The following is a 17,686-nucleotide window of genomic DNA, read 5'->3' on the forward strand; positions in this document are numbered from 1 at the left end:
GGGGGGCTGCCCGAAGCCGGTAGCGCTGGCTCCGGCAGCTTGGCTCTTAAACAGAGCCGAAGTCAGAGTGGAGGAGCAGAGCAGTTGGAGCCGGGTAGGAGAAGTGCCCTGCCGGCGGCTGGGGTCCAGAGGCAAGGGGGGCTGCCTGAAGCCGGTAGCGCTAGGGCAGCTCGGCTCTTAAACAGAGCCGAAGAGTCGGGAGGACCAGAGCCTCCGGACGCAGCGGCTCTGCTCCTCCCCTGACTCTGTTTAAGAGCCGAGCGCTACGGGCTTCGGGCAGCCCCCATGCCTCCGGACCCTGCGCTGCCGGAGCCCGGGGAGGGGAAGTGCCTGGCCGGGGGCGCAGGGTCCGGAGGCATGGGGGCTGCCCGAAGCCTGAGCGCTACCGGCTTCACGGTTTGCCGGGCAGCCTCCAGACCCTGCGCCCCTGGCTGGGCGCTTTCCCTCCCGGGCTCCGCTGCGCTGGGGAAGCGCCGGCCAGGGGCGCAGGGTCTGGGGGCTGCCCGGCAAACCGTGAAGCCGGTAGCGCTCGGGCAGCCCTTTTCGAGTGGGAGGGAGGAGGGGGCGGAGTTAGGGCGGGGAAGGGGCGGAGTTGGGCTGGGGTGGGGAAATGGGCGGGGCCAGGGCCCCGTGGAGGGTCCTCTTTTTTTATTTGTTAGATATGGTAACCCTAATACAGACTGCTTGCCTGTCTTGCTTCAGACGCTGTGTGCATGAGAGATCCCAGACTCTGGCTTCTGACCCTGCTTGCCTCCTGACACCTGGCCCCTGGTTTGCCCTCTGGCCTGTCTTGGACTGACCCTCTGGTACCCGACTAGGCCTGACACCTTACTACTGCTCTGACCATTAGGTTTGACTGCCCACGACCTTGTTGTGACATTGTATCTATTTGGCAATATAGTTTCAATGGTGGAATTCATATTTTCCAAGCTCTCTACCCTCTTCACACATGTTGTGAGTTTACCTGAAATCCTCTCCTTACATAGTAAGACTGCTGCAAGCAGAAGGCCAGATGGAAGCTTTGGGTCACTGTCACGATTATTTTTTTGGTCCAAAGCTTAAGCTACTACCTCAAGAGTCTGCTTCAGAAAGGCTTCTCCTCCAGACCCTCCCTGTACCTCTCTCACTCTCAGCCTAATTAAGCTGGGTGGATGGGCAACACAATGGCAAATGAAATTATATGTTGATAATTGCCAAGTAGTGCATATTGGAAGGCATTATTTGGACTATCCATAAACCTTACTGGGTTCTAAATTAACTGCATCAATTTAGAAAAATAAAATAAAAACAACAAGCACCGCCCAGTGTAGATCTCTGCTTAATGTAAGGTAGCGATCAAAACAAATAACCAAATATTAAAAATGCATATGGAATAGGACAGAAAACATAGAAAAATTTATAATACTATTATGTGAATCTAGGGTACAGCCTCATATGGAATACTGTGTGCAGTTCTGGTCACCCTGCCTCAAAATTAATATTACAGAATTAGAAGGTTGTCAGAGGCAATGATGAGAATGATTAGCAGGATGGAAAACGTCTCAAAGTGAGATTGAAAGGATTGGGATTATTTACCCTCGAGAGGACATTAATAAATGGAGATATGACATAAGTAGAGAAAATAACTAATGGCAGAGAGAAGGCCCATTAGTAAATTCTATTCACCCTGTCTTGAGACAAGTGCAAGGGAACATTCAGTGAAATTGAAAGGTGGCAACCTCAAAACTGACTAAAAGGAATCCTTGTTGTCCCTTTATTATGACACCAGTGTCATTCCTATGCCACACGGTGGCAGATGTGTGGCTGCTTGCAGGTGGATTTCCAATGGATTTACTCCAGGTCAGGGGTAGGCAAACTACGGCCTGCGAGCGCCCGCTGGGGAGTGGGGTCTGGGGCTTGCCCCATTCCAGCGCTCCAGCCAGGCACTGGGTTGGGGGCCTCACCACACGGCTCCCGGAAGCCGTGGCATGGCCCCCGCTCTGGCTCCTACATGCTCCAATGGAAGCTGCAGGGGCGGTGCCTGTGGATGGGGCAGCGTGCAGAGCCACCTGGCCATGCCTCCACATAGGAGCTGGAGAAGGGACATGCCACTGCTTCGGGGAGCCGCTTGAGGTAAATGCTGCTCAGAGCCTGCACCCCTGAGCCTCTCCCCATGCTCCAACCCTATGCCCCAGCCCTGATCCCCCTCCCATTCTCCAAACCCCTTGATCCCAGCCCGAAGCACCCTCCTGCACCCCAAGCCTCTCATCCCAAGCCCCACCCCTGAGCCTGCACCCCCAGCCAGAACCTGCACCCCTGCCCTAGCCCTGATCTACCTTCCAGCCTCCAAACCCCTTGGTCCCAGCCCAGAGCACCCTCCTACACACCAAACTCCTCATCCCCAGCCCCACCCCAGAGCCCTCACCCACAACCAGAGTCCTCACCCCTTCCCGCCCCCCCAACCCCAATTTTGTGAGAATTCATGGCCCACCATACAATTTCTATTCTGAGATGTGGCCCTCAGGCCAAAAAGTTTGCCCACCCCTGCTCTAAGTGTAACTTTTATTTAATTTTACATGCATACACCACTCTTGAATCATGATAGTCAAATAGCACATGCAAGACAATCCCTTCTTCCAGCAGTCTCAGCCCAACACCACTGCTCAGATCCCAGGAAGCAACTGCCTCTTGACTACTTCTCTCTAACCAGAGACCAAGGCAGAAAGCAAATTCTCCTGCTGCTTGCACAGCTCCCTCGCCTCTGAACCTTCCATATCAAAAACTAACTACAAAGAATGTCTTCCCAAGAGCAAGCACCATGAACTTGGGAAATGATGTTATAGCGCCACCTGGTGACATGTGCATAATATACTTTTCACACAATGTACAATTAGAATGTGTAACTCATAGCCACAAGACATAATTGAGATGAAGAGTTTAGCAGGATTGAAAAAATGAGTATTTATACAGATAACAAGAATGTCCAAATTTATAATAGTAAATATTAAAAAATAATCATTTTTGAAGGACTATTAATTGTCATAGTTCAGGGCATGAACCAATGTCTAATGACTGGAAGTTAGGAGGAACCTTTCTCTGGGGGCAGTTTATCACACAAAGGCCTATTATAAGGCTGCTTCTGGCCTCTCACAGATAGGATGCTGCACTAGATGAACCATTGGCCCAATCAAATACTGGAAATTATTATGTTCTCCACTAAGATAAGCACACTGGCCCTACAGAACGTAGGAAGCATGAACCCTCTACACAGGCTCCCCAAATCCTGCCCTTCCTCCACAATGCAGCAGAGAAACACTGATTCCGCTGCATCTGGGTCCTGCTATGAACTGCACAAGAGGAAGCCGGGTTTACCTCCTGCTGATAACTTGACCACCACTAATGAAAGCCTGTACATAAAAAAAATTGCAATGTCTTTCAATTGCTTTGTACAGTTCATTAGTCTTTCTCCTTAAAAAAAAAAAAAAACCCTAAATTTCATGATCAGTAGCTAGTGCTGTAGTGGGCAGGACTCCAGACCAAGCAGCAGAGAACATAGAAGGCTTAATGTTGTACTCTGCAGTCTTAACTCACCATCTCCATCCCTACCTTTCTGACATCCTGCCCCCTACTTCATGCAAAGGTCACATACTTCCAAACAGGGAGACATTCTTCACTCTCAGTAGGAGAAATTAATTGCTGCTATAGCACTGAACTGCTCTCTCTCCTGGGCTCCTGGTATACTTCCTAAGTGACAGGGCAGCATGGCTCTGAACAAGTTTTCTGGAAAAATATTCTGCTTTGTGCTTTAAAAATGGAGACAGTATTTTGTGTTTCTTTTGTCTTTTTTAATGTGACAATGGATTCCTTCACACAAGGAGCTGAGTGTATTCGATTGGCTTCTCACAAAAATATAATGGGCAGTGGCCATGTTGCTGGAATGTGACACTCTCAGGACTCAGTTTGGATTTACATCACTGTGGACTGAGAGATGAATCTGGCCCACTATATCCACCATTTTTAAGTATTTCTAAGGCTATATCTACACTACAAGCTAGGGGTGTGATTCCCCTGCTCAAGTACACATACTCACAATAGCTCAATGAGAGTTCCCGAAAGTATAAATAATAGGATAGCCATGGTAGCATAGGCAGCAGCAGCGAGTACATACCCACTGGTTTCAGGTAGATTTGTATGTGGCACGGCTAAGCCATGCTGCTGCTGCCCGCATTATTGCAGCTATATACACTCATGCTCGCTCCCATCAAACTACTGCAAGTATGTGCATACAAACTGGGGAATCACACCCTTAGCTCAGAGTGTAGATGTAGCCTGACACTGATCACAGTACGTACCTCTCAATGGGTTTATGCAATCTAATTCAGAGTACAGCTGAGTGTATTTCCCAGAAATTGAGTCCTGGACGAGAACAAGTTGCCTACATTTTACTATTAGGAAGACTGACTGGGGAAAAAGCTGAGGTTGTCTGACCCCCTCTGACTGAGGGTGTATATCCAACATTTGTGACTGAGATCTGCAACTCAAGGGTCCCTGGAGACGCCAAACTACTTTTGGATCATCAAATAGTGGCAGTGTCGGAGGGAGAGACCAAGACACAGAATGCAAGACCTGCAACTGTGTCCAGCCTCAGAACAATGGAGGAGGCTTCTTGCGACTTTATGAACATTTACAGGCATCAGCCACAACTGGCCCTTAAGATGAAAAAGTGAACATTTCAGCTCAAGCTCTGGCTCCTGTTGACACACACAGTACGTACAACGAAAAGTAACAGTGGCCAGGACAGGAATTCCAGAGCACAACTGTTGCAAACTGACTTTAGCTTCCATAAAACCCACACCGTTCTTACTCTGCAGGCTCTCAGAACCTTTAGCTGCGTAAGGAGCATTCCCAGATGGAGTTCAGGTGTCACGGTAAGCATTTTTTAATGGATACTTCCCTGATTTGCACATAGCCCTTACGCATCTTCCTCTGCTCAGATTACTCCTGCCTCTAGGAGCTACTGTAATACAAATAATTAATAATAAATCAGAATATATGTGCAAAATAATGCTGATTTTGTAGCATTATATTTTGCATATTTACAAGGCAAAAGCAAAGAGGGCCATAATTTGGCACCTAGATATTATGGAAATTGGTGCCTTACAAATATGTATTATCATAACATTATTCTGTATATATATGGTCTCTCAAGGGCTTCTTTATATAAACTATACACACACACACACACACACACATATAAATCCCTGTTTTTTTTCAGAGTAGGCCTTTAAGTCCCAGGAAGGCCACAGTTCTCCCTACTTTGTGGAGGCTTTGAAATGTAAAGAAGATTTTCCAGCTTTCATTTGAATAAAGAAAATATGTTTCTAGCCATTTTCTTTGTGAAGACAGTCTAGAAAACAGGAACAGATGTGAACTGATTGCTAGCACTAAAAGGAACAAACAGATCTTCTAAACTGCTGCATCAGGAGATTGCAGCAAAGAGCGGACGGGCTAAAGATTTCTCCCCTCTCCCTCCTGTTACATTTGGGATGTGTACTAAAAGTCCTCAGGCTGGCTCTGAGCATAGTGGTTGGAAGGACAGTATCAATTCAGTTTGCAGTAGGGATGACAATAATAAATGTTTTCTAGGCCCACTCAAGACCAATGAGTCCATTTGTGGGCTTTAGCCATTTATAAAGCTGACAAACTACTTCATACTGATAACAGCTCATGAATGCCCAATCCTGCTATCTATCTGTACTCGGAACTTCTGTCGACTTCACTTGGAGTTCTTTGTGGAAAACAGCATGATCAAGCCGTAACTGGTTTATTATGTATTTATTTATTTATGCTAGATTCAAAGTGTGTCTAGGAAGACAGATTTTTAAAAAGTAAACTACTGTCTTCACTTTTTTTCTAAAATCCAGATCTAAACAATCTTCCAACTAAAAAACTGACACTACAAATTAACAAAAAAATAAAAAGAAATGAACATAATTTAACCTGCAGCTAAAACCTGACCTTGTTCTCATTCCACAGTACTGATCTACTATTGATTTAATATCAAACACAAAGAAAAAATAATCATTATAAGAAAGGTTCATTAAGTTATTCATGAACAAGCTTTGAAAAATGGAGCATATTAAAAAATAAAATCTTTAACACCATAAAAGAGCAAAAGCATTCATAAGCACTAACTAAAAACAAACGGTTTATCTGTTAATGGAATATTTTTAAGACGTACACCATACATACATAATTGTAGCTTTTCGGTCCACATGCACACAACTTTAGCTACGTCTAGAAATTTACACACTCACTTCATGCACAGAGTATGTCCATACCCAGCTCAGGTTGAAGGTGGTTTATAAATTTGATTTCTGCCCTGCTCCTCTCCCTCAGAAAAACTAACCAATCCACCTGAAGTTTTACACATTATATCTCATCCCAGGACAGAATTTCCTGGAAAAGCTAAAGAGATGTACAACATTTTCAGAGAAAAGGGATCTTAAATAGTCATTTTTCAGAAATCTGCCTAATGCTTTTGGCGGTCATCATACCCCTGAAACAGATTCATATATAAACTTCAAACATTTCCAAAAGTACCCATCAAAAGCAACTTTCATAGATTTGGAGAGAGGACATGCAGAAATTATGGAGATGCTTTAGGGTGTTAGAGGAATACTTAACAGATACTTAAAACCTTTATTGAGAGAATACATAAACATTGGTATAAACTCACTTAACATTTGTAATATATAAACTGATCTCTTTTTAGGTGTGTACAAATATATTTATGTATATACACATTTTACAAGCATTTAACATTAAATATTTATATTTCTGAAACACCCAGATGCCCCAATGATCCGTCCCCAATGAGCATACAAATTTAAGGTCATTATCCTGAAATCATGTATGCATATGAGTTGTTCCACTGAATTGAATTAAATTAAAGTTACTCATGTGCATAAGGCTCTACAAGATTTGACCTAATATACATGCACAAGATTGATCATACATGCATCAGCTGGATGACTGCATTATAAAAACTCGAAGTGAGCACTGCCTAATGGGCAGTAATGTGCATGGTAGTTAGATGTAGACAATCACAATTGGAGGGACTGTGAGAGAAGGAATACTTGGGATGTAAGTGCAGTAATCTGGAAAACAGAAGATTGGACTAGACGGCAAGGGGAAAGGAAGAAGCCATATTTGGAAGCCAGGAGGATGGCTGAAAAAGTAGTCTAGGAGTCTGTTCCTGTTCTCTTGGAGATCATGAATATCTTGCATTTTTGTGGTCATTAATAAGAAGAACATGTGTAATGGAGGGACACCATTTTCTCAATTTCTGGTTTCTGTCAAGATCCCATTAACGGGGCAGAGTTAAGGTTGTTTGGGTGACTTTTTGTACATTGGAGTATTTTTGGTATTTTTGCAAATACCAAACTTAATTTAGAATTTTTAGATTAACATTTGTGTTTTCTAAGAAAAGTATAACTTCCTCTTCAGTGTTTTTCTGGTTGAAGTAAATATAGATTATTTCAGTGTTACTCAATATTAACTATTTTTTCCTGGAAAATTTTGTATATTTATATTGCATGATTATCCCTAACTTTAGTGTATTTTAACTAAAAAATTAGAAAAATGTCTCAGAAAGAGTTGTAATATGTGTTTATAGTAACTACTTATACAAATTAATTTTTAATATTCTATAAGTAATTGCATTTCTCATTCAGAAAAGTTGACCATTTTCTATAGACACTTCTGTATAGACAGATACCTCTACCAGACAAAACAGCCAGGTAATTTAGGATATCTCAAAATACGTCATCAAATAGATTATCAATTGTCACATAATCACGTAGCAGTTCAATTACAAAAAATCAAATTAATAATTAAACAACTTTTCTTTTTTAAGAATAAATACCAGTAGAACAGACACATAAATATAAACAGTTAATACTTCTTATTAAATTAGGTCATATATACTTACACATAAAAACACATTTAACACAAAGGAGATAAAAAATTCTGACACAAGACAAAAGAAAAAAGGGTTTTCATGCAGTATAGTAAAGCCAGTTTTGTATTCCCTACATGCCACAGTGCTGGAACAGCAATGTTCTATAATACAATGCAATGAAATCCAAGTGGGTGCTTTGAAAATTCAAGAGGCTGAATGGACTTGGAGTTGACTCTTGTCATTGCCACAGCTCTGGTTCAATGATTTTTCATTTCAGCCTCAAGTCACAATGATACCAACAAATGAATAACAATGTGAAATACATGAAGACAAGTATGTAAAAATATTTACACATAAAAGTATGTAAAAACATGGAGAGTCAAATTGGTGTCAAGATGAATTGGTTTATATAAAAGGTGTTGTCTGCTTCACATAAAAGCTAAGGGCTCTTTTCAGATGCAGTGACATTATATATATATATATATATATATATATATATATATATATATCTTGTCAAGAGGCTTGCAAGGGATTCCCTGGGACATTTGATTTCCATTTTATCTTTCAAGATTTTCTGCACCCATCACAAAGATTTTCAGTAATCATATTGACAATTCATAACTTTTTGGTAAAGAAATTGGCCATGTGTCCCATGTAAGACATTCTGCCATATATATCATATCCATACATTTAAACAAAATAAGACTTAACCTAGTACATTTTCATCAATCTCTATTCAAGGTAAAATTCTAAGAAATAATTTTGAGTATTCAATACTATCTTAACTTTATGCAGCCAGTCGTCCCCCCACCCCGGCTTAGCTTAGTGCCAGTACTGGAAACCAACATTTTAAATATTTGAATAGATGCCAACCTCTTAATAATGACTATCAAGCATAATATGTACAGTACCAAGTCTCTAGCCTACAATGCAAGTGGCTTTTAATTTATGGTTATTTTTGAACTGCCATAGATCAATCAAAACCTGTTTTCATTTTTGCTAATTTAGGAAAATATAACCTTCAAGTACTGAAAAAAATGAAAGTCAACCAGGTAAATGCAGAGGTATTTAAATAACATTTGAGAGAGAAATAAACAAAGACTAAACAGTCTTTATTGAGTGCTAAGGCCCTTCACTAGGTTTGGTGTAAAAATTAAGAATAGAAGAAATACACTATCAGAAATAATTTATCAGCATATTTATCAGGTGACTAGGTGTTCATCATGCCTAAGGGTCTTTCCTGTAAACAGACCAACATTCACCAATCATTACTCATGCATAGAGTCTCAATGCTTTCAAGGGTCTGTTCACCAGATCAGGCCCTTAGATTTTAGTAGAGCCTTGCAAGGACTCTCCTCTTTTGTAACCTCACAATACAGAGTCTGGCCTGTCTGGTCCAGGAATTACTGCTAGGATAAATCTGGGTAGGGGAGGGTATACATGTCTCATTGAAACACATAGAACACAGTCATACAGGAGATTAAAAATTAACTTTCCAGGTTTTTTTTTTTTCCTGTTCCTGCTATCCTCATCTGTTGTTTTTTGTATGTGTTGCAATCCAGTTAACACAGCCTTGGAGAAAAATGACAGCAGCAACAATGCCACTCACTCCTTTCCTATCCTTTTCACTTCATCAGTGAGTGAACTATACTTGCAAAACTTGCTACATCTCAATGAAGAGTGAAATTCAAAGCCTACTTGGACCATATTGTAAATATTAATGTGAATGGGCAGTTGTGGTTTTATGCTTTTTGTTTTCTTAAGACAAGAAAGGCAAAAGGGAAATTTAATTGTCAGAGCTATGCTGCACATATGTAATATCTTAATGACTAATTAGGCCAGCAGTTCTCAATCGATCAATGGTCTGTGGACAATATTCACTTCTCACAGGACAGACAGTTTTAAGATTCCAGGACAATGTGAATGTAACCCTTCGAAGGCTCCCAACTGCCTTTCACTAGCATGAGCTGATGACAAGAAATGTACTGAAACTTGAATCAAAAAGCTACGACAGCACTGGTTTCATGTTACTATTACGCATGACTATACCTGTGCCCAGATATCATGACATACAAATTACAGCAAACTGAAAAATAAGATTTCTATACCAACTGCTCAAAATGTTTTATAAAAGTAAGTAACACATTTTTCAAGTTGTAAAAAATTAACAGCAGAGGGAGTCTGAAATTCAAAAGATGCTGAGCAATGGGGAAAATATTTAAAATCTCAGTGGAAAACTTAAGAGTTAGAAAGCAATAAGGCAGAGAGTGTGAGGCTGGCAGGCCAGATGCCAGTTCTTGCCCAGGCTGCAGGCATTAACTAAGAACTAACAAAGCTGGAGACCAAACCTGTTCACCTGTATGTTAGTTTTGCTCAAAACAGGTATTAGTCTTATAAGAAAGTATTTAGTGTTTAGACTTTCTGAAATACTTGTAAGTTGCTGCATATGCACTAATCTCACTTGAAATGTCTGTATTCCACGCTATAAGAAAATATGCAAGTTTTGCTTTATAACTTTGAAAATGTTTGTTCTGAACTTCTGAACCCCCACCCATCCAAAAAAAACCTATTAAAATCAGATGGGCCATTGAGGAACATCTGGGTTGAGAGGCTTGCTGCCACTCACTCCAAAATGTTGCGTAGATATACCCTTTGTGGATATAGTGGGAAAGAATTGGGAGAAGGAGACAATTTAAGGATGCTAAGTTATCAGTTGAAGTTCAGATAATAAGTTGCTTATTACCTGTTGCTTTCACAGCCTGATGGTCTTCCTCTGAAAAGGCTTTAGAATTAACTTTGCTTGTTGCTGACACGGGAATAGAGAGTTTTTCAGGGATTTCAAAATATTCTGGCATGCTCACTTCTATACTGTAGTCCACAGATTTTAACTTTTCGGGGTATTTAGTAGGCCTATACAGTGCATCTCTCTGCAAATAAAGGAACAATAAGTTTGAATAATAAGTGCAACCATAATAAAGACTTTAAAAGTAAATAAATTCTGTTTTTAGAGACTCAAACTAAAACAAAATAAGAGTGTATAATTAAACAGATAGAATAGCTGATTATTAACTTTTGCAAATATTACTACAGATGGGTTCAATTAATTTTAAGTTGCAAAATAGTGAATCAAATAGATAAAATGAATCTAGAAACTCTTCCTCTTACAACTGTGAACAAATTTTGTGATCTACAAGCCTCCTTACATGTGCCTGAAAGGGTTCTCACGCTGCTCAGAAACAAATTGTAACTCTTCAAAGCTTTTCAAGGAAGGTAAGAAAGGAAAAAGAAAATATACTCGAACAACAACATATTTTTTCACTTGCTATTCCAAACTAGAAGCTTCTGGAATTTTTTCACCAAGTCTTCAGAATTGCTGAACAATGATAATAACAAGGAAAATCCAATAAAATGACAAACATTTCTTGTGGGGAGAGGAGGAATTTGTATACTGCTTTATAAGTAATCAATTAAAACTGAGATAAAGTGATATTTCCAAGATACTTCACTGAGGTTTATGTACCAGAGGGAGTACAAGGAATTTTCAGGACAAAATCATTCTTCCTTTTGGTAAAAGGCATTTCTCGATTTCTGATCAACACAATATTAATGAGTAACTAGCTTGAATTCAATGTATGCATTCAACCATCATACCAAAAAACTAAACTTGACAGACTATGGTAGCATCACAGTATTACTTTAATGGTTTAATACATTCAATTACTCAAAAGTAGCATGCCCTATCAAATATTACGGTATCTCTACCATACTGCCACAGTCAGCAGTTACAAGCTAGTTCAGCAAACACTAATGTCAGAAAGTAACCATACTTCAAAACTAGTTCTTGTTACATACCTAAGCTTAAAAATTTGTTCATCATCATTGGTCATTTTTGCCAGTTTTCTCAATAATTACAGCTTTTACAGCTCCCTCTCTTGCCATTCTCTAAATTACACAAGTTTATGGTATAGGGAAACCATTGCTAAGCTATATGTGGTGAGAGGCATCCAGCCTGTTTTTTCTACTGCTTCAAATATTCAGCTGTGTGTGAAGGACACGTATGTATCCCCAGTTGCTACTGCTTTTAAATAATGCTATGTTCCATTGTGCCAAGGCACATGCTTCCCAACAGTGGGACTCTGTAGAGAGAATTCATAAAAGAGAATTTGAATTTAAAGTTGATCCTTTTATTAGTGAAGTCAGACACAATATTATTCATACTTTAAGATCTATCCTCCCCCTGTACTAATGTTACAACTCTTACTAAAGTTAGTAGAAAATGTGCACAATTGCTGACGGAAGACATGCACTGCATTGCATTTTTTTTAATTACAGAAAGGATTTGTGAAGGAGAAAAATCAAAAAAGTTAGATACTGAATAGGATTATCATTATTAAAAGGGATACTCTCAAGTACTGTTTGAATCAATAATTCAAGCAGGACAAGGCATAACGTGGCCTATATGCTTTATTCTGCATTATTTCAAGGGAGAGATTAAACTTCTGTGAAACCTTAAAGCAGATGTGGGGCCCTTTGTTAAACTTCAACTGCTAATATAAGATTACTCAAACAACAATATATAAAAATGTAGGTGTATGTTCAAAATCCCTTCCCCATGAAACATAACTGGATAGTCATGTATGACTGGGCATTACTTACCTAAATAGAAAATTCAATATTTTTTGGTACTACCCTGTTTCCCCGAAAATAAGACATCCCCCGAAAATAAGACCTACTTCCAGTTTTGCCTCTCGCTGTAATATAAGACATCCCCCGAAAATAAGACCTCCCCGATAATAAGGCCACCCCAGAATATAAGGCCCCGAAGCTCCAGGAAAAATAAGACCTCCCCTGAAAATAAGACCTAGCGCATCTTTGGGAGCAAAAATTAATATAAGACACTGTCTTATTTTCGGGGAAACACGGGTATGTATTTTTTCAGGACATATTTACAAGTGGAACAAGCAGAGTTGCTTCTTGAGGTAACAAATTGGATGATTTCAGAATCTACTTCTTTCTTTTATTTGAGGCTGGAAATACGCTGACAATACCCGCAAAATTCAACAGTTGAAACAAATCATTCATCTGATAGTAGCAATAACCTATTCCAACTAGCCTGTCCCAGGGCAGAAGTGGTATTATTTTTAAATCCGTGAGGCAGCTTGGAATAAGAGTGCTCATCTTTATTGTTTATGACAGGAGTCACAGAACTGAACAAATAAATTCATCTGTTTATTCGGTCTCCAAATCTATGAGGTATTTGGATAACAAATTGGCAGCCATAGCTTGGACGCTATTGGTATCAGATGATCATCCAACATTTTGCTGGCAGTCAGAAATTCAATATAATTGGAGAAACCCAGATAAATTTAGTAATAATATAATTATTTGGTAGCAAATTTTTCAGTGGAAACACTGAACACAGAAATAAATTGTGCGGATCTTGAAGAAATTATCATGATTTTCACAAGCATTTAAGTATTTTGGGGATCCATGCTCACATTTCTCTCCTATTTTTAAAATATGAGAAAAACATAGCTGTCATGGCTCTGACATGAGATACGAAATGGTCAAACTATTAAAGGTGGTAAATATTTTGACTGTCATAACTAGATCAATATAATTTTTTAAAGGCTAATACTTGTTGATTTAAAGTACAGTCGTATTCAGGGGGGGGGGGGAAACTATGTAAAAGGTGTGACAGATATTGCAAGACCATGCAATATCTTTGGGTGAACATATTGTATTAAGTTTGTGAATGGTTTATGTACCATTGTTAGCCAAGGACTATATGCAACTCCAGGAGGGGGACGTTTACCACAACTCCTCCAGGAACTAAAAACTGTGGGGGCTGATTAAGGCTAGTTGTTGAAACTGTAAACAACTCCAAAAAGGTATCAGAGACCAAGGGACAAAGAAGACACTTTTAATATAAAAGGCTGAGTTTAAACAAACATAAGGCCTTCTTTTGATTCAGCAAACAAACAGACAGAACTTTCTGCCCAAGGGGCCGGGGGGTCCCAATCCTTGTGGCAGGGTTGGAAAGACCTTGACTTACTTGGGCCCCACAAGATCAATGGGTGATCTCTGATAAGCTTTTAGGATACACAAGGGAACATTTTTTGTATATGTTTACTCTGTAATGTTTTTATCTTAAGTATAAATATATTTTGTTAGGGCCTTTGCAATTGTTTATTGGTAACTGGGTGTAGCCCCTGGAGAAAGGTTAGCCACAGATGTTGGACCCCGTCAGACCTGTTGGGGAAATCAGAGTGAAGCACAGAGGGACTGCAAGCCTAAGCCCCCAGTCTCAAGAGACAGACTGATGCAAATCTCTGCCCGAGACAGGTGATAGCTAGGAAGCCTGAAACTTTTATGTAGGAGGGGGGACAAAGGAGTGGTTAACACTGAAAGGGTGACAAAATGTACCCTGTTATTCAACAGATCTGTTCCCTTTGTATGTATTCCAAATCATATCTGCTTATTTAGCAATAAACACAAATGTTTACTAATTTTTACTCCAGTTATCACTGGGCAGCCAATACTACTGTAAGAGAGCGAGGCACATTTTATTCTGGCACATGCATCAACGTAACGGTTAATGATGTTCCAAAATGTGAAATTTTTATTACTAGTGAAGAACATAATTGACTTTCAGCTCCCAGGGTGAGTTTGCACTATGAGCAGATAGAAAAATAGGCTTTGTTACAAGCATCAGACTTCATTAACTTATTAATATTCTCTGAAGATTAGCCACCCTTGTCTTTCTGACTTTTTTGCAGCCCATCCTGTTTGCTCCCCAAGTATCCCATCCCTCTTTTCTGTGCATTGAAGATTCTTCTGCTACAGGTGACTGAGGCAGTATGGGAGCTTCACTGGACCTAATTGTCTCTCTGATAATTTTCAAATCTCATTTTAACTCTGTTTGTTCCTTCTGGCCTATGACTTCTAACCCCTCTCTAATAAAACAACTGTATGCCCTGACTAATTTTTTTTGTGCTCAATGGTTCTCCGAAATGAGGACATTGTACCCTCTTTCACTGTACATCAACAGATGCCGCCTGAATGATGTATTAAAATCTATATAGTTTATTTGTGGTTTTGTGTATAGCCTGCAATTAACTATGAAAAATTCTAGGATCCTTTTCTATAAAAGACAGTGTGTGTGTGTACACACACACACACACACACACACACACACACACACACACACACACACACACACCCCTTTCACTTTGATAGAAGTCAAACACTGAGCAGTGAGACAAAAAAAGATTAAGGGCCCAATTATTATCTCATTTCTAAAAAATGCAACTGAGACCAGAATTTGACCCAAGATGTTTTTTGTTATTGTTGTTTAAAATGTACTGTTTAAAATGCACCAAATCCTAGGCACTTCCCTCTTAGAGTCACATGACTGGGGGCGGGTTGGTGAGAGAAGAGCCATGGTCACAGCCAAGCATCTGTAACAGAGGACTCCCATAATGTTCTCGGTCAGGGTAGCAGAGCAGTGGTGAGGCTGGATAAAGACCAAGATAGAACCCCTTGTTCACCTCCCCTAGACCAGAACTCCAGCAGAGTGTAAATGCTCACCCGCACCATCCCAAGGCACCAGGTCACAATAACCCAGCATCTCCAAGAGAAAGAGCTGAAAGCCCCTAGGAACAGAGACTCCAGCACAACAGAAGCTGGAGGATGGGAGAGCCTCAGCTGGAATCCCCAACATTACTTCATTCAACTAGGACTTAATCAGGCATTGATTCCCAAGAACCCTTTCCACACAGTTATATGGAGTAGGAGGAGGACAGGCAGGTGCTTCTTAAGGTTGAGCCAGTCACTGGGGATAGAGGGCAGCAATGAAGATCCAAGACAGGGAAGAGACCATGTTGGGGCCCACCCGCATTTCCAGACCTACACAGCTCCCAGAACCAGTGGTGACAGCAGAGTACATTTTACATTATGGATTCTGGACGTTTTGTACTGTTTGTTGATTTTCTGATCTCCCTCTCCCCCTCGCTTCCTCCACTCATCGCAGTCCCTTCTCTGGCAGCCCTCCCAACCTGCCCTGCTCCACTCCATTCTTTCCTCTCTTCAGTGTTCACCTTCCCTTTCCTTTTCTCCTATTCTCTTTGTTTATATACCCCCTCACCATTTTCCCCTCACTCACCATTAATAAAACACATTCACATAATGATCATCACCTCGATCATTTATCTGTATGTTATATCCCTTTCCTCCCACCCATTTTTTGTTTCTGTGTTCATTAGATCCCAAGCTCTCAAGGGTTAGGGACTGTCTCTTCCTATACTTTGTTTGTACACTGCCTGACAAAATGTTGTGCCAATCCTGATTTACAGCCTTTGGGAAGGAGCACAATGGAATAAGTAAATAATCAGAGTTTCACTGGAGAGAGCTATAGATGCATTATTCATCTAATAAACACAATTTCCAGGGACTCGCATAAACTGCTCTTTATATGACAAGAAGAAATAATTACTAGGAGAATTTTTAGCAAAGTGATCCAAAAATAGAGGGGACATTCAGCCATCTATGTGTAAGGGCTAAGGTCACATATTGTACAGAAATTAACCTGCATTTTTCCTTTGACTCCCAAGGACAAGTTCTTCAGTTACAACTGTGCTCCTTAACAGAATTACAAAATAAAAGGCAAACAACCATTACTAAGAATAAAGATCTACATCATTTCGGTTTTAAAAGGTACCAAAGTAGGGATGGCAAACAATAATAATGTAGATAGCACCTCTCCTTCTGTTCGTATGTGTAATTGGATCTGTAGCAAAAACTTCTTTACTTATGCACTAATCTATAAAATCCTTTCTAAAGGACTTCACAAATCTATATAAATTTGCCAAACTACAGATTTTTTAGGCAATTCTGACATCAAACCAGAATGTAGCCCTTGAGCTTCAGACTAAATTGTAAAACATAACTCTACTCACAAGCTTCTTCAATAAACTCTTCCATAATTTCTACACTATGGACTGTTTTTATGTGACCAATAAATGTGAATTTTATGACAGACTTTAGTATGATCGCTTTTCGGAGTTTAAACTTTACAATGGTTTACCAAATGGAGAAATATATTGGTTTTAATCTATTAAATAAATCTCTTCTGCATCAATCAAAGCTAAGCTCTGTGATATTTCTCTTGAAGTAAAATTTGACAAAAGAACATTTCTAGTGCAAGGAAAAGGGCTCTCTCTGAGTATTATATTCACCTCATACTTTTTTATTATTGATTCTCAAATATGACATTTCAAATATTTTGACATCTCACCATTAAATATTCATACGTAATCTTGACTCTCATCAACCACCCTAAACTTCAAATCATATTAGGACTCTCATTAGGTTTTAACATGACTACTGGTACAAGACACTATACTTACTCCCACTATTCCCAGGCCTGACTAAATCCAGAGCTAATGCTCCAGTACAGCAGATTCTTTGTGCAGTATGAATTAAAAGGTACAGAAGTATTATGCATGAAACACTCAAAAAATGTCACCCCAGCAACTTATTAGCTAGCATCCTAGAGGAAGAAACTTAAGGCTAGATACCATGGATGTATATCATGCCCCCCTAACATAAATCGGAGTTCTACAGCATCAAGATTTCACCCCATGGTGAAAAGCAACAGAGGGTCCTGTGGCACCTTTAAGACTAACAGAAGTATTGGGAGCATAAGCTTTCGTGGGTAAAAACCTCACTTCTTCAGATGCAAGA

At 40.0% G+C, this 17,686-nt stretch overlaps 1 protein-coding gene across 1 annotated transcript in view; it reads right to left on the reverse strand.

The window, feature by feature from the left end:
• The window catches only part of LOC113406192 (cilia- and flagella-associated protein 47-like), a 691,445-nt gene that overhangs the window by 383,928 nt on the left and 289,831 nt on the right, over window positions 1-17,686 (reverse strand). The window contains exon 45 of the mRNA XM_029910955.1: window positions 10,686-10,869. Coding sequence (XP_029766815.1) covers window positions 10,686-10,869 — 184 coding nt within the window. The remainder of the gene's footprint in view (window positions 1-10,685; window positions 10,870-17,686) is intronic.

The sequence above is a fragment of the Terrapene carolina genome, unplaced genomic scaffold, assembly GCF_002925995.2.
Source record: "Terrapene carolina triunguis isolate 2854851 unplaced genomic scaffold, T_m_triunguis-2.0 Scaffold23, whole genome shotgun sequence".
NCBI lineage: Eukaryota > Metazoa > Chordata > Testudines > Emydidae > Terrapene > Terrapene triunguis.